Genomic DNA, 17,581 nt, shown 5'->3' with positions numbered 1-17,581 from the left:
TGGTCCTGGCATCCAGGCACCTGGTCAGAGCCCTCCTCCCTGCTTGGAGGCCAGTCCTTTAATGGGCCTCGAGCCCTGCCCCATCCCTTCTGGCCCCAGGTGGCACCCTCTGAGGGGTGGGGCACCAGTGTTCTGGCTCAGGGTCCACCCACCAGGGTCTGAGTGGCATCCTCTGCCTCTGAGTCGGGGGAGGCTATCACACCTCGCTACAGTAGCTGAAACAGTTCAGGTCCTTGATGAAATAATAGTGGTCCCTGCCCAAAACAAAGGCACATCCGAGGCCACTGAACTATGTAGGTACTATTAGGCCAAGAAGCCTTGCTAGAGGTTGTTTGAGTGAAAAGAGTGTGAGTGAGAAACAAGCAGATAGGTAAACAGATACAAAGGAGGAAGCTCCAGATACATAGTGGAAAAAGCCCATTGTATGGCCTGCGAGAAGCATGGAAGGGCACCTTTGGGTTGGATGCTGCCTAAATAAGGTTTGGGGACATAAGCAAGGAATCCATCTCTTGTTGTTTGCAAAACAAACCAGCAGTCCTGTAGCACCTTAAAGACTAACAATATAATTTATTAGGTGATGAGCTTTCGTAGGACAGACCCAGTTCTTCAGATCTGGAGAATCCTGTTGTTTGGTTCCTGTTGTGCTGAAGGAAACCGGACTTTGTACAGTTTTTGTAAATAAACAAAACGGTATTAAAGTAGTACCTGGCTCCATCACCAAAGTCTCCTCCCAACAGAAGCAGTCTGCACAACCCTGTATTTTTGGCTAGTCCATTGAGTGAAAGGAGCTAACATTAGATTAATTGAGAATAAACAAAGCAAAATTTACCAGCTTTATAAATGTGTCCTTAGCTCACTGCTGGTTTATGATGAAATATACAAACCACACAAAGCTCATTTCCGTGGGTCTTGTGGTTCATACTATTATCAAAACATTCTGATGTAAAGAAGTCAAATGTAGCTGATATGATTTTGTGGGCTTTTTCATCTGTATTGCATGAATATATTAATTACTTAGATTGAATGTATTACATTTTACAGATTTAAAATTCTTATTAGCAGTCTGAAGAGTTACATTACACTGTCTTTCTATTAAATGTCTGCTTATCTAGATATAGAGTCTGCACTTGAGAAATGTTCTGAGTCTAAAACTGCCTAGAAACTTAGTGTATTCAGGGTTTTAGACAGCTGAAGGCAGCCTGACCCATTATATAAAGATTGCTGCATGCTGTGTTGTTGCCATGTCAGTACCATGATATTACAGAGACAAGGTGCGTCTTTTATTAGACCAACTTCTGTTGGTGAGAGAGACAACCACCTTACCCACCTTGCTCCCCCATTGTAAAAGAACTGGTTTCAGAACCATACTGGACCATATTCACTTTTGGTGTAAATGCCAGTGAACTTTTCCTATTTGGACTAGCACTGAATTTGTCCTAGCATTATTTAAAAGGGTATATTTCATTTTAATTCTTTGTGTCATTCAAGACTAACAGAAATAAATTTATAAGTCAAGAGAAGACTGCATAAACTTGCCTACACTACCTTTTGTCACAAAATCTCTCTGTTGCACAGGTCAGTTATTGGCAGAAGGAGGAGGAGTGCTAATTCAGACAAGTCTTGGCATTTTTCAACACCTTGTATTAAAAGTTCCAATGCTCTACATACATTAGTGCTCCCATGGTTGGTACCTTTGGGAGACATTGCAGCAGTTCACGATTTCTCAACAGAAGCTATCCTAGATACCCCCCAGGCTGGCAGTGTAAACCGAATCATACAGCAAGGCACTGCTACAGCAGGACACCTTTACTGTCTAAATTTTAAACTGCTAAGAAGATTAAAAATATATACCTGTTCAACTCTCCTATGTCAGTTCTGAGGAGAACTAAATGACTTTAGTGACTGCCAGGTAGTCTAAGAACAAGGCATGCAAAAAGTGTGCAAAAAGAGTGTTAGTTTAATGACTAGAAATACATCCCCAGCTTCTCTGCGATCAACTGCTTTACCACACAGGACGGCTCATGGCACTTTCCCTTGCTGCTTTCTTTAAAAGACAGGTTGGTGTCATTCTTTAATCAAATACGCCAATAACAAATTTTCTTTTCTAGGTGACGGATGATGGTGTCATAGCACTAGTTAGTGGAATGTGTTCAAAGAATTTAAAGGTAATTCATCTCATCTGTTCTAAGTACAAAGCAATGTTAAATGCAAATACATTTTTAAAATTGCTGAGGAGAAATCTTATTTGTATTATCAAGTTGTATGTTGATATTTGCATGCACACATACCACGACTGCAGCTGTGAGTCAAGTCACCGGTTTTTGTCATAAGTGTCATTTGACTGCTGTATTTGGGAGGGTGCCTCCCTGCTGGGGCTGCTGCTGCCACCACCACCAAAAAAGACACCACATGCCGCACACTGCATTCCCTATGCCCATTCCCGTATCCCTTTCTCTTCCACATTGTTGGGATAGGAAAGAGTTCATAGGGGTCCTGGAAGACAAAATAATAGTTATAGAGGTCTGGCCAAAACAGGATATGTCATTGCTGATTTTATACAGGTTGAACCTGTCTAATCTGGCACCCTTAGGACCTGATAGTTGCCGAACGAAGGAGTTTGCTGGACTATGGGAGGTCAATATTGTCCAGCAGCATTACCAACACTTCTGCTTCTTACTGGGCTTGTAGGAGACATTTAGGGGTAAATTACAGCTAATAACAGCACAGAACACTGAGAACCAGGACGGGTGGCTGGAAGCAAAACTTTAAGGGGCCACAGGAAACTCGGCCACATTCATAAGTGGCCATCTGGCTAACTAAAATCCTGCTGGATTACAGAGGTTGCCAGACGAGAGAGTTATGGATTAGAGAGGTTTAACCTGCAGACATGTTCTTTCCTCCTTTCTTGTGTCCTAGAAAGATACATAAGCATGCAGTTGCATAAAGACTGTACCTTTGATGAATGCATCTTTTGTCGATGGTGTCTGCTTTGTTCCTCTTGCTAGTTCTCACTCACACTAAAAATACTTGTGAGGTCAGGTCTTTTGCACCCTATGTAACCTGCTGATTTGGGAAGTATGTAATGTAGAAAAGTGCTGATCTAACTGAAAAATCCTGTGAATAGTAAACAGGGATGAGTACAATAATACTGATCACCTGCCTATGAATATTCATTGTGTAGGAGTTTACGTGACTCAACAAGGGTTTCAAGGAAATAGTGACAGATGTGTGAATTTACACACTAAAATGCATGAGTGTAACTGGTGCCAAAACATTGCTCACTCAGAACAGAGTTGTGGGGGTCCAAGGTGGAATGAGAATCTGTAATAAAAAGGTCCATTAACTCCATCTGCTCCTGAGTCTTCTATTTGTTCTCTAACAACTCTTACCTATTCCAGCACACCTTACCTTCTCCTTCTTCTGCCCATTATCCCCTGTCCCATCCTCCACAGTCCCATGTCTCTCATCTTTCTCCATGGCCTTGTAGGGGTTCTCTCATCTCTGAAGTTAATCCCCCTCCCTGAAAGGCAGTAGCTAAGTTGATGGAAGAATTCTTCTGTTGCCCTAGCATTGTCTGCCCTGGGGTTAAGTTGGTATAGCTGCATGTCTCAGGGTTGTGGATTTGCCCTCTTGAGAGACAAAGTTATGCTGGTGTAAGTGTTCAGCATAGAGCAGCCCAAAGTGGAATAAAAAAGCAAGTCATATAGCAGGAATTGTTCTCAAATACTAAGGTCACTTCTACAGTGGTCTTTCATCCGTGTAGCTGTAGTAAGGTAGCTACGTCAGTGCTAATAGCAGTCTTCGGCAACGCCAGGATAAGCAGAGCAGGAGAAGTTGAGGCCTGGTTGAATTCATAGGAAAGCATTCAAACCTTAAAAATGAGTTTCCTCTTTATCATTAACAATTCTGAGAGGCCATGTCACAGGGTGGCTGGCTCTTTTAGGGGAGTTGGACCCAGCCTCCCCTGTGACTGCTCAAGAGGAAAGTCCCCTGGGTCCCTCAGTCTGCTTTGATTAGGAGGTAAATGTTGAGTGTTAGCTTGTGAGTCTTATGTTTGAAGAATAGTGTGCCATAAATGAAGGGCCCAGACAAACTTTGGTGGTAGCATTAGTCTTTCGTGATAATATATGTTTCAATTCAAGTAATAATAATAATCTGAGCTGTCCTAACTGGAATATAGTTAATCAGAGATTACTGAACAGCAGAACACAGAGAGGAATGTATATGTCATGTTGCCTGGAGTGGCTCCTGATGCCCACCTCAGGATACTCTTACCTGCTCGTATGCTCTATAATTAGGGTATGTCTATACTTACTGGGAGATCAGCCTAGTGGGGATGTGCAAAATCAAACTATCAGAGCTCAACAGTGGACCCTGGAACCCTCATTATCATGCTCTGTGAGGATGAGGGTAAGTCAATCCTAGATATGTTGATTCCAGCTATGCAATTGTCATAGCTGGAATTGGTATCTAGGATCAACTTTCAGGTCTGGTGTAAACCTGGCCTTAGGTTTCACCAACACAGGGAAATCCCAAAATACTATTGTGGAGCCAAAGACAGTCCCACGGACACTCCAGTTTGTGTTGACACCAAGGCACGCTGGACTGAGATAAATGGTTACTTATCAAATTTAAAATATTCTGGGTTACCCGCAATCCAAAAAGGCTCAGGTCGAGTTGCAGCCTAAGTCTTTCAACAAAAGCAACACTGGTAGCCAATTCTAAAAATTTATTAGCTAAGATTACATGAGTTATTAAAAAGAGTTAAATGGAAGTTAGTCACAATCTATTATTGCAAATGGTAGCCAAGATATAACAATTAGCCTGTTTCCCAAAAGTCTTTTAGAACTACCCAGAGCAGCTATGGGGTGTCTTTGTCTTCTTGTTCAATTATTCTACCCTGTTAGAATCCAAACAGTCCAAAGATGAAGGATTTTCTTTTGTATCCAGATGTATGTTCATTCTTTTCAAACAATTTTATGGGGCTGAAACCATATACTTGGATAGCTGTGAGAGAGGGATGCATTTGGCGTCTGTCATCTCTGAATACCCTCACAATTGCTTTGAAGTGGAAAGATTCATTACCTTTCTGATAAGAGTCCTTTCTTTGCATTACACAAGGCTTCTTTCATTTTGAAGTGTAATTTAGATATGTGGTGGGGTCATATACAATGTCCCTCCCAAAAAAAACAAACCCAAAACCCCAAGATACAGGTACCTGAAACTAACCTATGCAAAAGCTCATTAATGTTAAGAAAAACCAGTAGTCCTGTAGATTTCAGCATTTTTATTCTCACCTCATTACCTAATAAATAATGTAAACAAAAAAGCAGCCCTGTAGCACTTTAAAGACTAACAAAATAATTTATTAGGTGATGTACTTTTGTGGGGCAGACCCACTTCTTCAGATATGGAGATAGTGCCATACTGGAAATAGTGCTGAAAGTGAATTGGCATGACGATTATATGACAGCTAAATAATAACAGATAGAATATTAAAACAAAAAGCAGTCAAGCAGCACTTTAAAGACAAGCAAAATAGTTTATTAGGTGAGCTTTCGTGGGACAGACCCACTTCTTCAGACCATATCCAGACCAGAACAGACTCAATATTTAAGACACAGAGAACCAAAAACAGTAAGCAAGGAGGACAAATCAGAAAAAGATAATCAAGGTGAGCAAATCAGAGAGCGGAGGGGTGGGGGGGAAGATCAAGAATTAGATTGAGTTAAGTATGCAGATGAGCCCCTATAGTGACTCAGAAAGTTCACATCCCGATTTAAACCATGTGTTAATGTTCCGAATTTGAATATAAATGTCAATTCGTCCGCTTCTCTTTCTACAAAGGAGCGATAATTTCTTTTCAGTAACACACGTACCTTGATGTCATTGACAGAATGGCCCATTCCATTAAAATGTTGACTAACTGGTTTGTGGATCTGGAGTGTTTTAATGTCTGTTTTGTGCCCGTTGACCCTTTGTCTAAGGGAGTTAGAAGTCTGTCCAATATACAAAGCATCTGGGCATTGTTGACACATGATGGCATATATGATGTTAGTAGAGGAGCATGAGAAAGTGCCCGTGATTCTCTGAGTAACCTGGTTAGGTCCAGTGATGGTATTCCCAGAGAAGATATGTGGACAAAGCTGGCAGCGGGCTTTGTTGCAGGGAAAGGTTCCAGGACTGGTGTTCCTGGGGTATAGATTGTGGCTGTTAGTAAGGATCCTCATGAGGTTGGGAGGTTGTCTGTAGGAGAGAACAGGCATGTCACCCAGGGTCTTCTGGAGTGTAGCATCCTGATTAAGGATAGGTTGTAGGTCTTTAATAATTCGTTGCAGTGGTCTGAGTTGGGGGCTGTAGGTGATGACCAGTGGTGTTCTGTTTTTGGCTTTTTTGGGCTGATCTTGGAGTAGCTGGTCTCTGGGTATGTGTCTGGCCCTGTCGATTTGTTTTTTAACTTCTCCTGGTGGGTAATTCAGGTTCAGTAAAAAAACAAATCGACAGGGCCAGACGCATACCCAGAGACCAGCTACTCCAAGATCAGCCCAAAAAAGCCAAGAACAGAACACCACTGGTCATCACCTACAGCCCCCAACTCAGACCACTGCAACGAATTATTAAAGACCTACAACCTATGCTTAATCAGGATGCTACAACTCCAGAAGACCCTGGGTGACATGCCTGTTCTCTCCTACAGACAACCTCCCAACCTCATGAGGATCCTTACTAACAGCCACAATCTATACCCCAGGAACACCAGTCCTGGAACCTTTCCCTGCAACAAAGCCCGCTGCCAGCTTTGTCCACATATCTTCTCTGGGAATACCATCACTGGACCTAACCAGGTTACTCAGAGAATCACGGGCACTTTCTCATGCTCCTCTACTAACATCATATATGCCATCATGTGTCAACAATGCCCAGATGCTTTGTATATTGGACAGACTTCTAACTCCCTTAGACAAAGGGTCAACGGGCACAAAACAGACATTAAAACACTCCAGATCCACAAACCAGTTAGTCAACATTTTAATGGAATGGGCCATTCTGTCAATGACATCAAGGTACGTGTGTTACTGAAAAGAAATTATCGCTCCTTTGTAGAAAGAGAAGCGGACGAATTGACATTTATATTCAAATTCGGAACATTAACACATGGTTTAAATCGGGATGTGAACTTTCTGAGTCACTATAGGGGCTCATCTGCATACTTAACTCAATCTAATTCTTGATCTTCCCCCCCACCCCTCCGCTCTCTGATTTGCTCACCTTGATTATCTTTTTCTGATTTGTCCTCCTTGCTTACTGTTTTTGGTTCTCTGTGTCTTAAATATTGAGTCTGTTCTGGTCTGGATATGGTCTGAAGAAGTGGGTCTGTCCCACGAAAGCTCACCTAATAAACTATTTTGCTAGTCTTTAAAGTGCTACTTGACTGCTTTTTGTTTTGATAGTGTATAGACTAGCACGGCTTACTCTCTATTACTATTCAATATGCAAGATAGAATATTGGGTTAGTCTTTAAGGTGCTACACGACTGCTTGTTTTTGTAAAGCTATAGGCTAACACAGCTACCTGTCTGAGACTGATGTTGTTACTTTTAAACACCAAACACGTTTACAAACATTTAACAGCCTGGTTTGATGATCTGCTAGTACACAAGTGAATTGGCTTCACTTCCAACTGTGAGTTTGTCTGTTTTCAGCTGAGCCTACAGTTTTGACCAAAGCTGGCGTCAGCATCATAGTGTATCTTACCAAACTGAATTGATAATTGAAGAAGTGAGTACAGCACAATCCACTCCTCGTTCACCTTCCGCAAACCCCTCTCCCATGTAGGATTTTGAAATTCTTTCATTATAATTGAGTTAACTCAACTGTGAGTTCTGTCTTAGAGGTCTTTACTTAATTGTAAAAGACATTTATAACTGATTTATTATTACTAAAACCATTCATGAAAATAAATTAGTCTTATTGACGTGATCATTAATTGATTAATTTTCTTATTAATTAGAGAACACCAGGATCATAGGGGAACCTTGATGGTTACCAGCATCGTTAAGTCAGACCACACTTTGGTAATAGGCATCTTTTTAATCACCAGTGTTTCACTAATAACAGAATATCTGAGATAAAAGTTTTGTCAGTTAACTCTTTGGACATATGGACATAATTCTTCACTGGTTAGCGGATTCAGAGAATAAAGTTATGTAATTTCTTTATTGACTGCATACATTTTCCTCATTTAATTACTGTGAGATTTTGAGACTCACCCAGACCAGTAAGAGGTTACATCACTGCCTGTTCTGTACCCTTGCATAAGGGGTGCCCTAGTTCTGTCCTGCTATGTCAGAGAGCCCTGGCACCACTTGTCACCCCACAGGCATAATGGTCTCATTATGGTTTCATTTTTAGTCTATGATTTTTTTTTAAATTTGTTGGAATAAAGTCTGGATACTGTATGTGAAGCAACAAAGGTTTATTACAACCAGCTGGCAGAGTGATTCTGAACTTGGTTGAGTTTCAGAATGCGCTGACAGGCATCAAGTTGTGATTGGTTATATAGAGATCTGATAGACGGAGGAAAGGATAGGAGCAGACAGTAAGGAAATGAGCATAATCAATGAGCGATTCATGTGAATTAACAAACAATCTGGGAGTTACAAAGAGTTTCTGTGCACAGTTTACAGAACATTTTATCTACAAACAACAAGTCCTTTGAAGAATGCAGTCCCCAACATCAATGTATAAAGTGATATCTCGTCTGTAATACACTGATGTGTAGAGCAGTGATGTCTCGTCTGGCATCCTGATGTAATCTTCATAGGGACATGATCATTCGTGTTATCTCTACAGAATCAAAGCAGGTGGGCAATACAGGATCAAAGCAGAAGTTAGTGAAAGAATCCTGTCAGTCGCCCTTTAACTATAGTCCAATTACCCTACCCACAGGGTCCCTTCCTGGAATGTGGCTGCCTAGGGACTTGTACATCAACTGGGATGCCTTCCCCAGATGGCTGGAGTTGAGGGGAGCTTACCAGACTCCATTTTGGAAGAGTGGTTCTTAGCAAATATCATGGCCTACTTCAAATTTTTATCCTGTAGTCCCTCCTCTAACCTAAACGGGTCACAACCCTGCCAGGTTAAATACAGTCGTGTTAGGGTCTTTAACTTGCTTTGGAGGCATTGATACAGTATTAGTACTAGTAGGAATGTCATGATGGACACTCCCCACATGACTTGGCAAAATATCACCTCGCAAGGTGATTCAAACAGCCTGTGCAGTTCCAGGGGTACAGCTACCCTACTTGGGAGATTGACCCAGTCAGGGTCAGTCTTTTGGGGTTCAGTTTTGTGCGCCTAGTAGGAATGCACAAAATGGAACTATCAGGGCTCGACAGTCGATACCTGTATACCTCATTCTTGCGAGGAGCAAGGGACTCTCCATCAATCTCCCTCAGTGAGGACTGTCAGATAAGTCGACTGTAGGTACATCAATTCCAGCTACACAACTGTCATAGCTGGAATTGTGTATCTATGATCAACTTTAAGGTCTAGTGTAGACCTGGCCTAAACCTCCCTACATCCATCAACTTCAAGTTCTTAACTAGCAGGCACTCAGACTTCTCCCATGTGGTTAATCATCCCCAAAGGCATGAAAGTGGCCCTCCAGATACCAGCTTGCTCTGGCACATCCATTTCATACTGGTGCAGACTAGAGACCTGCTTGTGATGAAAATAAACAGTTTAATTTAAAAAAAACATAGACTAAAAATTAAATAGCAAGGGAACCAAACATAAAATAGCAGAAAATAAACACAAAAAATGCAACTTCAGGCTTTACACTTATAAATTAGATTACTAAGCCCTTTTCTAATACAAGTTACCAATTGCCTTTGAACAGTAGTTTTCCAGTGCACTTCATAAATATAAGAGTAGATTCATTGTTTCACAGACATCTTCCAGCCAGGATGCTGTCCATCAGTTTCTGGATGTTCAGACTCCTTCCACGTTTAATGGTTTGCATGTTTGTTTGTTTGTTTTCTTCCATCGCTGAGGATACCCAAAGTAGGGAAAACTCACCTCTTTTTAGCCCTGGTCTATACTAGAAATTTACATGTGGTATTATGAAAAGTCCACGCACCAAGATTGGGCTGGCACCCTGGGTATAGACAGCGATATATCGATAGACAAATTCTTCTGTTGACTTGACTTGTGGAGGTGGATTAACCGGTCCGATGAAAGAAGTCCTCCTGTTGGTGTAGGTAGTGTCTACATTGGAGTGCTAGCAACTACACTGTGCTGTTGTAGTGTTTTAAGTGTAAGCATACCCTTAGTTTTCCAAGATTGGGATTTTCTTTTCCGTTTCAGATTGTTTAAGTATTCTCCCACTGATTTGAATAGCCCATCATTTTGTCCTTTTCTTGGTTGTACAATGTCTGGGGCTTGGAGCTTGTCTCGTATGGTAGGAGAGCTCAACCTTGCCAGACTACCTCACTGTGAGATGGAGCTGAACATTCAGCACAAGTTATGAGCTCAGTTTTACATATACAGAACTACATACCCACAGTCTGTACACATAATCTCATAATGAGCTTCAAGTTCAGAGCACTAAAAGCTTTCATAAAAGACCTTGTGCAATATACTTGTAGAGACCCTTAATATAGCATACAAGCAGTTGATTCAGTTGCTAATTTTTGGTGTTTAAATCTTCTGTTCTGGAGCATCTGGATCCTGATTGTCTGTTGTCCACTAAAGGTCACCCTCAGTATCAAGAATGTTTTACAGGAAACCATTGCTTTTTACAGACCCCGATTTAGTGGACTTTGGGAGCAACGAACCCCATTGTTCCCAAAGTCTGCTTAGCTGGGGCCTGTAAAATCCTAAATACCCACCACCCTCTGCCCCCAGTGGACTTACCACTGTGGAGCCGCTGTGGCCTGGAGGAGCCACTGCCTCTTCTCCCCGAGCCACCACATGCTCCTCCCACCAGAGGCGGGGCGCGTACGTGGACAGCTGGCACTTGCATATGTTCCCCTCCCCTGGTGGGAAGAGCATGTGGCCGTTCCTGGGGCAGTGGCTCTTGCTGCTGTGTGCAGCGAGGTCCTTGCTGCTGTGCACGGTGCAGCTTATGCTGCCACACACAGCAGGGCCCCCAGTACCGGCAGAATCCCTACCATGGCGGGGCCCCCGGCAGTGGCAGCAGGCTCCAATGGCTCCTCCTTTGGCAGTGAGTAGAGGGCATTTTTTTTCGGGCGATGCTGGGGGAGTCTGGCGGGGGGGTGGGTTGCAGTAAACCCTCCGATTTAATGGACATCCAGATTTAACAGACACCCCTCCCCCCACGAGTCTGTTAAATTGAAGGTTTACGGTACTTTGATAAATACAGAGCACTAGATCAGTCGATACAAAACGCTTTTGTTACATACCCAAGAAGAATTTTGGAGCTATGTAATGGAACTAAATCTTAGTATATAAAGGATTTCCTTTCATAGCTGCTCCACAGAGTTGGACATTTAACATAATAATCACTATATGTGCCATTCTATGAAATTAGAATGGGCAACATAAAAGTTGGGCTTAAGATGTTATGGATGTGGTCACCAGGTTTTTATTCTCCAAATAGGAGATCCACATGGAACGCTGCGTGACTCTGACAGATGTCGCTGTGGAAGCTGTCCTCACCTGCTGTCCAGAGATATATATTCTGCTGTTCCATGGATGCCCACTGATAACAGGTCAGTCAAATCAAGTTGATAGCTAGTAAAGTATTCACTCCAAAGTCAGCCCAAAATATGGCATAGCAAGGGTGTCTTTTTTCTGTCTTCAAAGCACCTATTAAGTTATGGTTGCCCCGACTGATTATTAGTGATAATGGTTGTAGTGAAGTGAATTGGGTCCTCACTGATCTGGATGGGGAAGACCCCCCTCCCTGAGCCTGGGTGGGCAGAGCCCCACATGTGCGTGTCACCTGGCTGGAAGCCAGGGGCAGGACAGGAAGCATAAAAGCGGAGCCCAGGAGCTCAGTTGAGCCCCAGCCACTGGAGGAGCCAGACGCTGGCCCTGAGCTCCGAGGCCGACAGGCTGACCCAGCTCTGCAGGTGATTGAAGACTGGTCCAGACTATTGGGCTCACAGCCAGACCTCACCAAGGAGGAACAACCAGCTAGGACAGAGACCCTGTTCTAACCAATCCCAGAGGAACTTTACCTGCTACCCAATAAGGTACGATCGGAAAGGGAGTTTGGAAGTGGCCCCAGGATACCTGAGTCAGCATGTTGTGGTCTGGATCCCCACTGACCTCAGTGGCAGATTGTCATGCCCCTGGTAGGTCCTTGGGCGAGGGCACAAGGGAGTGTGTGGGCCTTGAGACAAGCAGAGGGGGCAGCCAGTGACTTCCCAGCTTGATGAGGTACTCTCCTGGTGTCCTCCCCACAAGCACTCCTCCCCCTTCAGGGTACCCCCTGGAGCCTCGCAACACCCCCTTCCCACACCCTTTCGGAGCACATCTCCCTCCTGCATCGCTTTCTGTGGTCCTCCCACAGGTTGGGGGTGCCCCAGCTAATTTCAGGGTTGAAAAGTGGGGAATGACCTAAAAAGTTTGCTCACCCGTGGTCCACAGGAAGGCCAAGCCTTTTCACAGTCCATTCTCTTCACTGATAAACCATCAGCCCCTGCCTGGCTCGTCTATTGTTGTGTCTGAAGTGTTAGCAGGGGTGTCACCTGTAGTAGCATATATCAAACACAGATGCACAAGTCAATATTCCTAACTTCAGATACATGAGTTGGATAATTACATTCAGGAATTCATAACCTTTCCAATAATGTCTTACATGAGGCATTTTGCATGAACTGTATCTCACTTATCTATACCATAAGCATATTGTCAAAAAGAATATGGAATACAAAGTCACAGCCTTCATGTTTAATAGGTTTCTCTTGAAATTGTCTGAGTCCTGTTTCCCATCCTTGTTTGGAGCTGAGCCTATAGTGGTGTCAATCATGGTTGTTAGCCTTCTCCTGACCTTTGGAGCCCTAAAGAGGACAAAAAATAGGACCTCAGGTTTCCTGATTCCCCAGTCAAATCCGCTATTCATCTGGCTAAGCCACTTCCCATTTTTTCGTTGTCATAAGTGACCCATCTGCTGTGTCTCTGTACACCCCCAGACCTCACAAAAAGGTTGGCTTTGTAGAAATAGGTAAATAAATTGTGCAGAACCAGATTCTAATTTCACACAGATGCAAATCAGGAAGAACTGAAGGCAGTGGAGTTACACTAGTGTGAGAGGAGATTGAGGCTGTTAGTGTTGTAATATACAATACTGCATATGCTGAAGAAGACTGGATTACAGCTGCTTTGGGAACCATAACTCTGTCTTTCCAGAGTCTTCTGTGATTATTAAAACGCCAGTTTAAATCAAGCATGAATAGAGTGGCTTTGCATTTGGTAAAACTAATATCAAGAGTTACTACTTAGCTCAGTCAGAATTAATGATTCACTGACATGGTAGGTAGCCTCTCAACTTGTCCCGTGACTGGAGCTGGAAATTTGGCCCAGTTGCACATCTGTCATGACTGAGGACAGCCAGCCAGACCAAATCTGAGTATCACTGTGACCCCAAAGCATCTGCTTTCCCCACCTCCGTAGTCTGCCCACCACCACCTTTGTCATCATTCCAGCACCCAGGCCCCAGAAAGATAGGATTGGATCAGGCCTTCTGGCCCTTCGGGAAATGGAGATGCAGGAGGAAGAGATCTGGGGCTCCCAGCCTGTCAGCCCCTGCTGGGGATGTTGTTCTTCAGCCTGACTGCCCTCTGTAGGTGCGAGCTCGGTGCGGGGCAAGGAGAGCTCATGCTGGTTTGGGAGCAGCAGGAAGGGCAGGGTAAGGAACAGGGTGCAGGAAGAGAACTTGAGGCTGGGTGAAGGGCTGGGGAGGGAGAGCTCTGGGCTGTTACCTTAACAAAAGTGAGGTGGTGCTCCTGGATGCAAGAGCAATGGGCCTGTCCCGTGAAGGGATGTGAACTGAGTCAATGAAAAGATAGGCAAAGTGGTTTTCTTAGGGAATCTGATGCAAAGCATCTTAGCCCCCATTCAGGAAAGCACTTAAATAAGTCATTTACAATTAAACACTGGCCTAAGTGTTGTCTTCCATCAGTGCCTTATTTGGAACTTACCCTTGAGACAGTTCAGCTGGATTCAATTTGTAATTGTTGTGTTGGTCCGTTCCTCTTCTTTGTGCATTTCTACCTTAAAAATTACAATGCAGTGCTCTTTTCTTAGTATTATGTGGCCTTTTGGTTATCTTGGGCTTGTCATTTTCTCTGCTGTGCAGTGCCTGGAACAATGAAGCCCTAACCTGGTAGCACCATATAAATGTTAAAACAAAACAATGCTGGACTTGGTTCTGGAATTACTTATACCTAGAAAAAAGCAGATTGCCTGAGGGGAAAAAAATCTGTTGTTTTTTTAATAGTGCCCCAGAGAAGGCTCTTAAGAAAGTGCTAAGGTAATCACCTTTGCCCAACTTTCTGACTGTGACATTCCCATCTCCACCCTCTTAAACCATCCTCTGGTTCCTCTTCTTTTCTCTGCATCAAGCTCAAGCCTTCTTCTCTTTGTCTTCAAAGTTCTTCCCAACTCTGCTCCTCACTGCTTACCCAGAATTTTCTTGTATCACTTTGCCCCTGCATCTCCACCACAGCTAACTTGCTCTACCCATTCTTTCACTCTTCCCATAATTGTCTTCACACCTTCTTCCAAGCTGACCCTTCTATATGTAATGCTATTGTTGAACTGCTACTACCCCCTTCTCTTTTAAACCACTTCGAGCCCCACCACTCCTCAGATGCTTATTCCTCTCCTTTTCTCCCCCGCCCCTTTTCCCACTTCTCCTCAAAAAGCCAACTATTATTGAACTGGTTATGGGGTAGTTGAGTGTATTTGTTAAATAATAAAAATAAACAAAAATCCTACCTTACCAACATCTGTCTTTGTAATCGAGTGTCTGGTTTTTTGATATTGCTGTCCTATAGATATAAAAAACAAACAGCACACTTTTTGGAACTGTTACATATGAAAAAGTATCTGAAATGTCATTTCTGTTTTTCAACTGTACATTCGCAGAATACAGAGCAAACAAAGAAAATCCCTATCTTGCGCTAATGGCAAACAAGACAAAGATGAAGAAAGAATTTATTCCTGTATCTTGTATTACAATAATCTTGCTTGCCCAATATCTGTATTATTATAAAAATTAAGCAGTTTTTCTTGTGCTTTTTGCAGACCGTTCCCGAGAAGCCTTGGAGCAATTAGTTGGACCAAACAAAATTAAGCAAGTGACATGGACTGTTTATTAATTTTTTTTTTTAAACATAACATTTCCAGATGGAAACAACCTTTTCATGAAACAACCATCTCTGGGGAACAGCTTTCTCTCTGTTAACCACTGTTGTGTGTAATACCAGATCCTTTCATTTTTGTTTGTATTAGAGCTTTCTGTCAACATCCAAGTCCTTTCATGTCCTTGATGCGCCTGTCCATCCCTGTTAATTAATATTTCCTGTAATTAAAGTAATGCCTCTCTTTACATCACAAGTCTGAATCTTTTTGGGTAAAAAGTACAGTTCCCACCAGTGTAACAAGAATTATTTATTTTAAAGCTTTATAAAAAAAAAGTTTGGACAGTTATTGCCATCTTAATGATGGCACAAAGCATGTCTAAAAGCTGATAAAGCAGGAGAGGAAGAGAGCGTCCTTGTGCATAGGTAGGCTTTCTTTCATCACCAGGGCCAGAAAAGTTCCGTTTTGTGGGCAGGGTTTTGTGTTGTTCCAATCATTCTTAACAGTTCACATCCTTTTATATGCTTACACAACCCCTACATCATGCATGCCTATATCTAATCACTCCTTTCCTTTGTCTCTATTTAATATAGTTCATGCTATATTCATGCTTCCTTTTATATAAAACATCATTCTAACTGGTTCCTTTAAAACAATCACATGCCATGTTATCTTGCCCATTCACCCTATTCAGATGTATCCTAGTAATCTCAATTTATCTGTTCTTGCAAATCATTTGGGAGCATAATAGCTTGTTTTCCTAAAGCATCCTATTGGATATTTTGCAAACATCCATTTTTATGTTTAGTTAAGACATACTGACCGTTTAGAACAACTGTTCTCATAAACCAGATAGCGTATTAACATTAAGCAACTACATTTTGCACTCATAATAAAGCTTATACAACAACATGATTACAAACTATTCTTACCCCTTGTCAAGGGGTTGGTTCATTTAACAATAAATCTTATCTTAGCAATAAATTACCATTTCCCTAATGGTCAGCAGATTTTGGGCTTGACCTTACCTCTTAATTAATATGGCCCTCTGTTTTGATTAATTTAAATTATTATTATTATTATTATTTATTACTACTTGTCTGACAGTAATGCCCAGGGGCCCCAGCAAGAATCAAAAATGCCTAGCACTTTATTGCCCTAGATATTGTACAGACATGATGAAAAGGCAGTCTGTACCCGCAAGGACTTGTCTACAAACATTTCATTTTATGCACATACAGTTCCATATGAAATCCCAAGCATAAAGTTAAGCACATGCATATATGGGCACAGGACTAGATTTAAGTCTGTGATGAGATACAGCACATAGAAGGAACACGTGACAGTCAGGGAGAGTAACAGTAAAACATATGAGCTACAGAATAGTAGTCACAGTTTGCTGCTGTTCTGGGTTTCCCACAGGCCCAGCTATGTTGTGCTGTGATTCCTTAAGATGTTTTTCATGTTCCTTCTTCTGGCATTGATTTCCTGTCATGAGCAGGGTTCCCTGTAAACTGAGTGCTTGGGTGGCTTCCTAGGAGAGATTCAAATGCTGCCCTGCTGATTACCAGTTCACCCACAGCTGTCAATCTACCAGTGGTGCACATCCACAGATGCCTCAGCGCACATAACAAAATTTATTCCAGCATGGATGAAAAAAAATAGAGGGAGCATTGATCAAGAGCTTATTTTGTTTTTTTATAAACCCAAAAATACAGTCCGTATGCAGTGAAATGCGAAGTTGGCTTGAATGAAGAATGACTCCCAGTGAGCCTTAGGCCTTGTCTACACTTACCTTTACCATCAGTCTAGTTCAGCTTTGCCAATTGCATTGACATACCTACCTTGTTGTCTTTCATGCAATAAGGATGTTGGGGGGGGGCGGTCCTTTCCCATCAACGCCAGCTACGCTTCCCATTTTGCTGGAGTACCAGCATTGACAGGAGTGCATTTAGAGATCAATTTATTGCAGCTTCAGTGATGCAATAAAAGGATGCCCGGTGGACTGATCCCAGCTGTGCTGATCCCTGGCGTAGTGAATATTTATATTCAGTAGAGTTAACTCTGGTTTCAAAAAAAAAAAAAAAAAAAAAAACTGGTGAGAGCAGAATTGGGATCCAGTAGTATGAATGTTGGAATGAAATGCATTGAACTGTCATAGCAATATCCTAAGGACAGGGAGGTGTTCGCAAGAGCCTTTGCTCAGCTCAGTGAGAAGGCATATGTATACAATAGATTCATAGAAG

At 42.5% G+C, this 17,581-nt stretch overlaps 1 protein-coding gene across 3 annotated transcripts in view; it reads left to right on the top strand.

Moving 5' to 3' along the window:
* Window positions 1-16,666, top strand: part of AMN1 (antagonist of mitotic exit network 1 homolog) — a 69,279-nt gene extending 52,613 nt beyond the window's left edge. For 2 of the 3 annotated variants that reach the window (XM_074983786.1, XM_074983785.1), the window contains exons 5-7: window positions 2,109-2,165; window positions 11,623-11,734; window positions 15,279-16,666. In XM_074983786.1, coding sequence (XP_074839887.1) covers window positions 2,109-2,165; window positions 11,623-11,734; window positions 15,279-15,352 — 243 coding nt within the window. In that variant the 3' untranslated portion in view covers window positions 15,353-16,666. The remainder of the gene's footprint in view (window positions 1-2,108; window positions 2,166-11,622; window positions 11,735-15,278) is intronic. The other variant, XM_074983787.1, reaches the window with a different exon arrangement.
* Window positions 16,667-17,581: the final 915 nt, after the last annotated feature.

The sequence above is a fragment of the Carettochelys insculpta genome, chromosome 1 (genome assembly GCF_033958435.1).
Source record: "Carettochelys insculpta isolate YL-2023 chromosome 1, ASM3395843v1, whole genome shotgun sequence".
Classification (NCBI taxonomy): domain Eukaryota; kingdom Metazoa; phylum Chordata; order Testudines; family Carettochelyidae; genus Carettochelys; species Carettochelys insculpta.
This window is presented reverse-complemented; position numbering and strand designations above follow the sequence as displayed.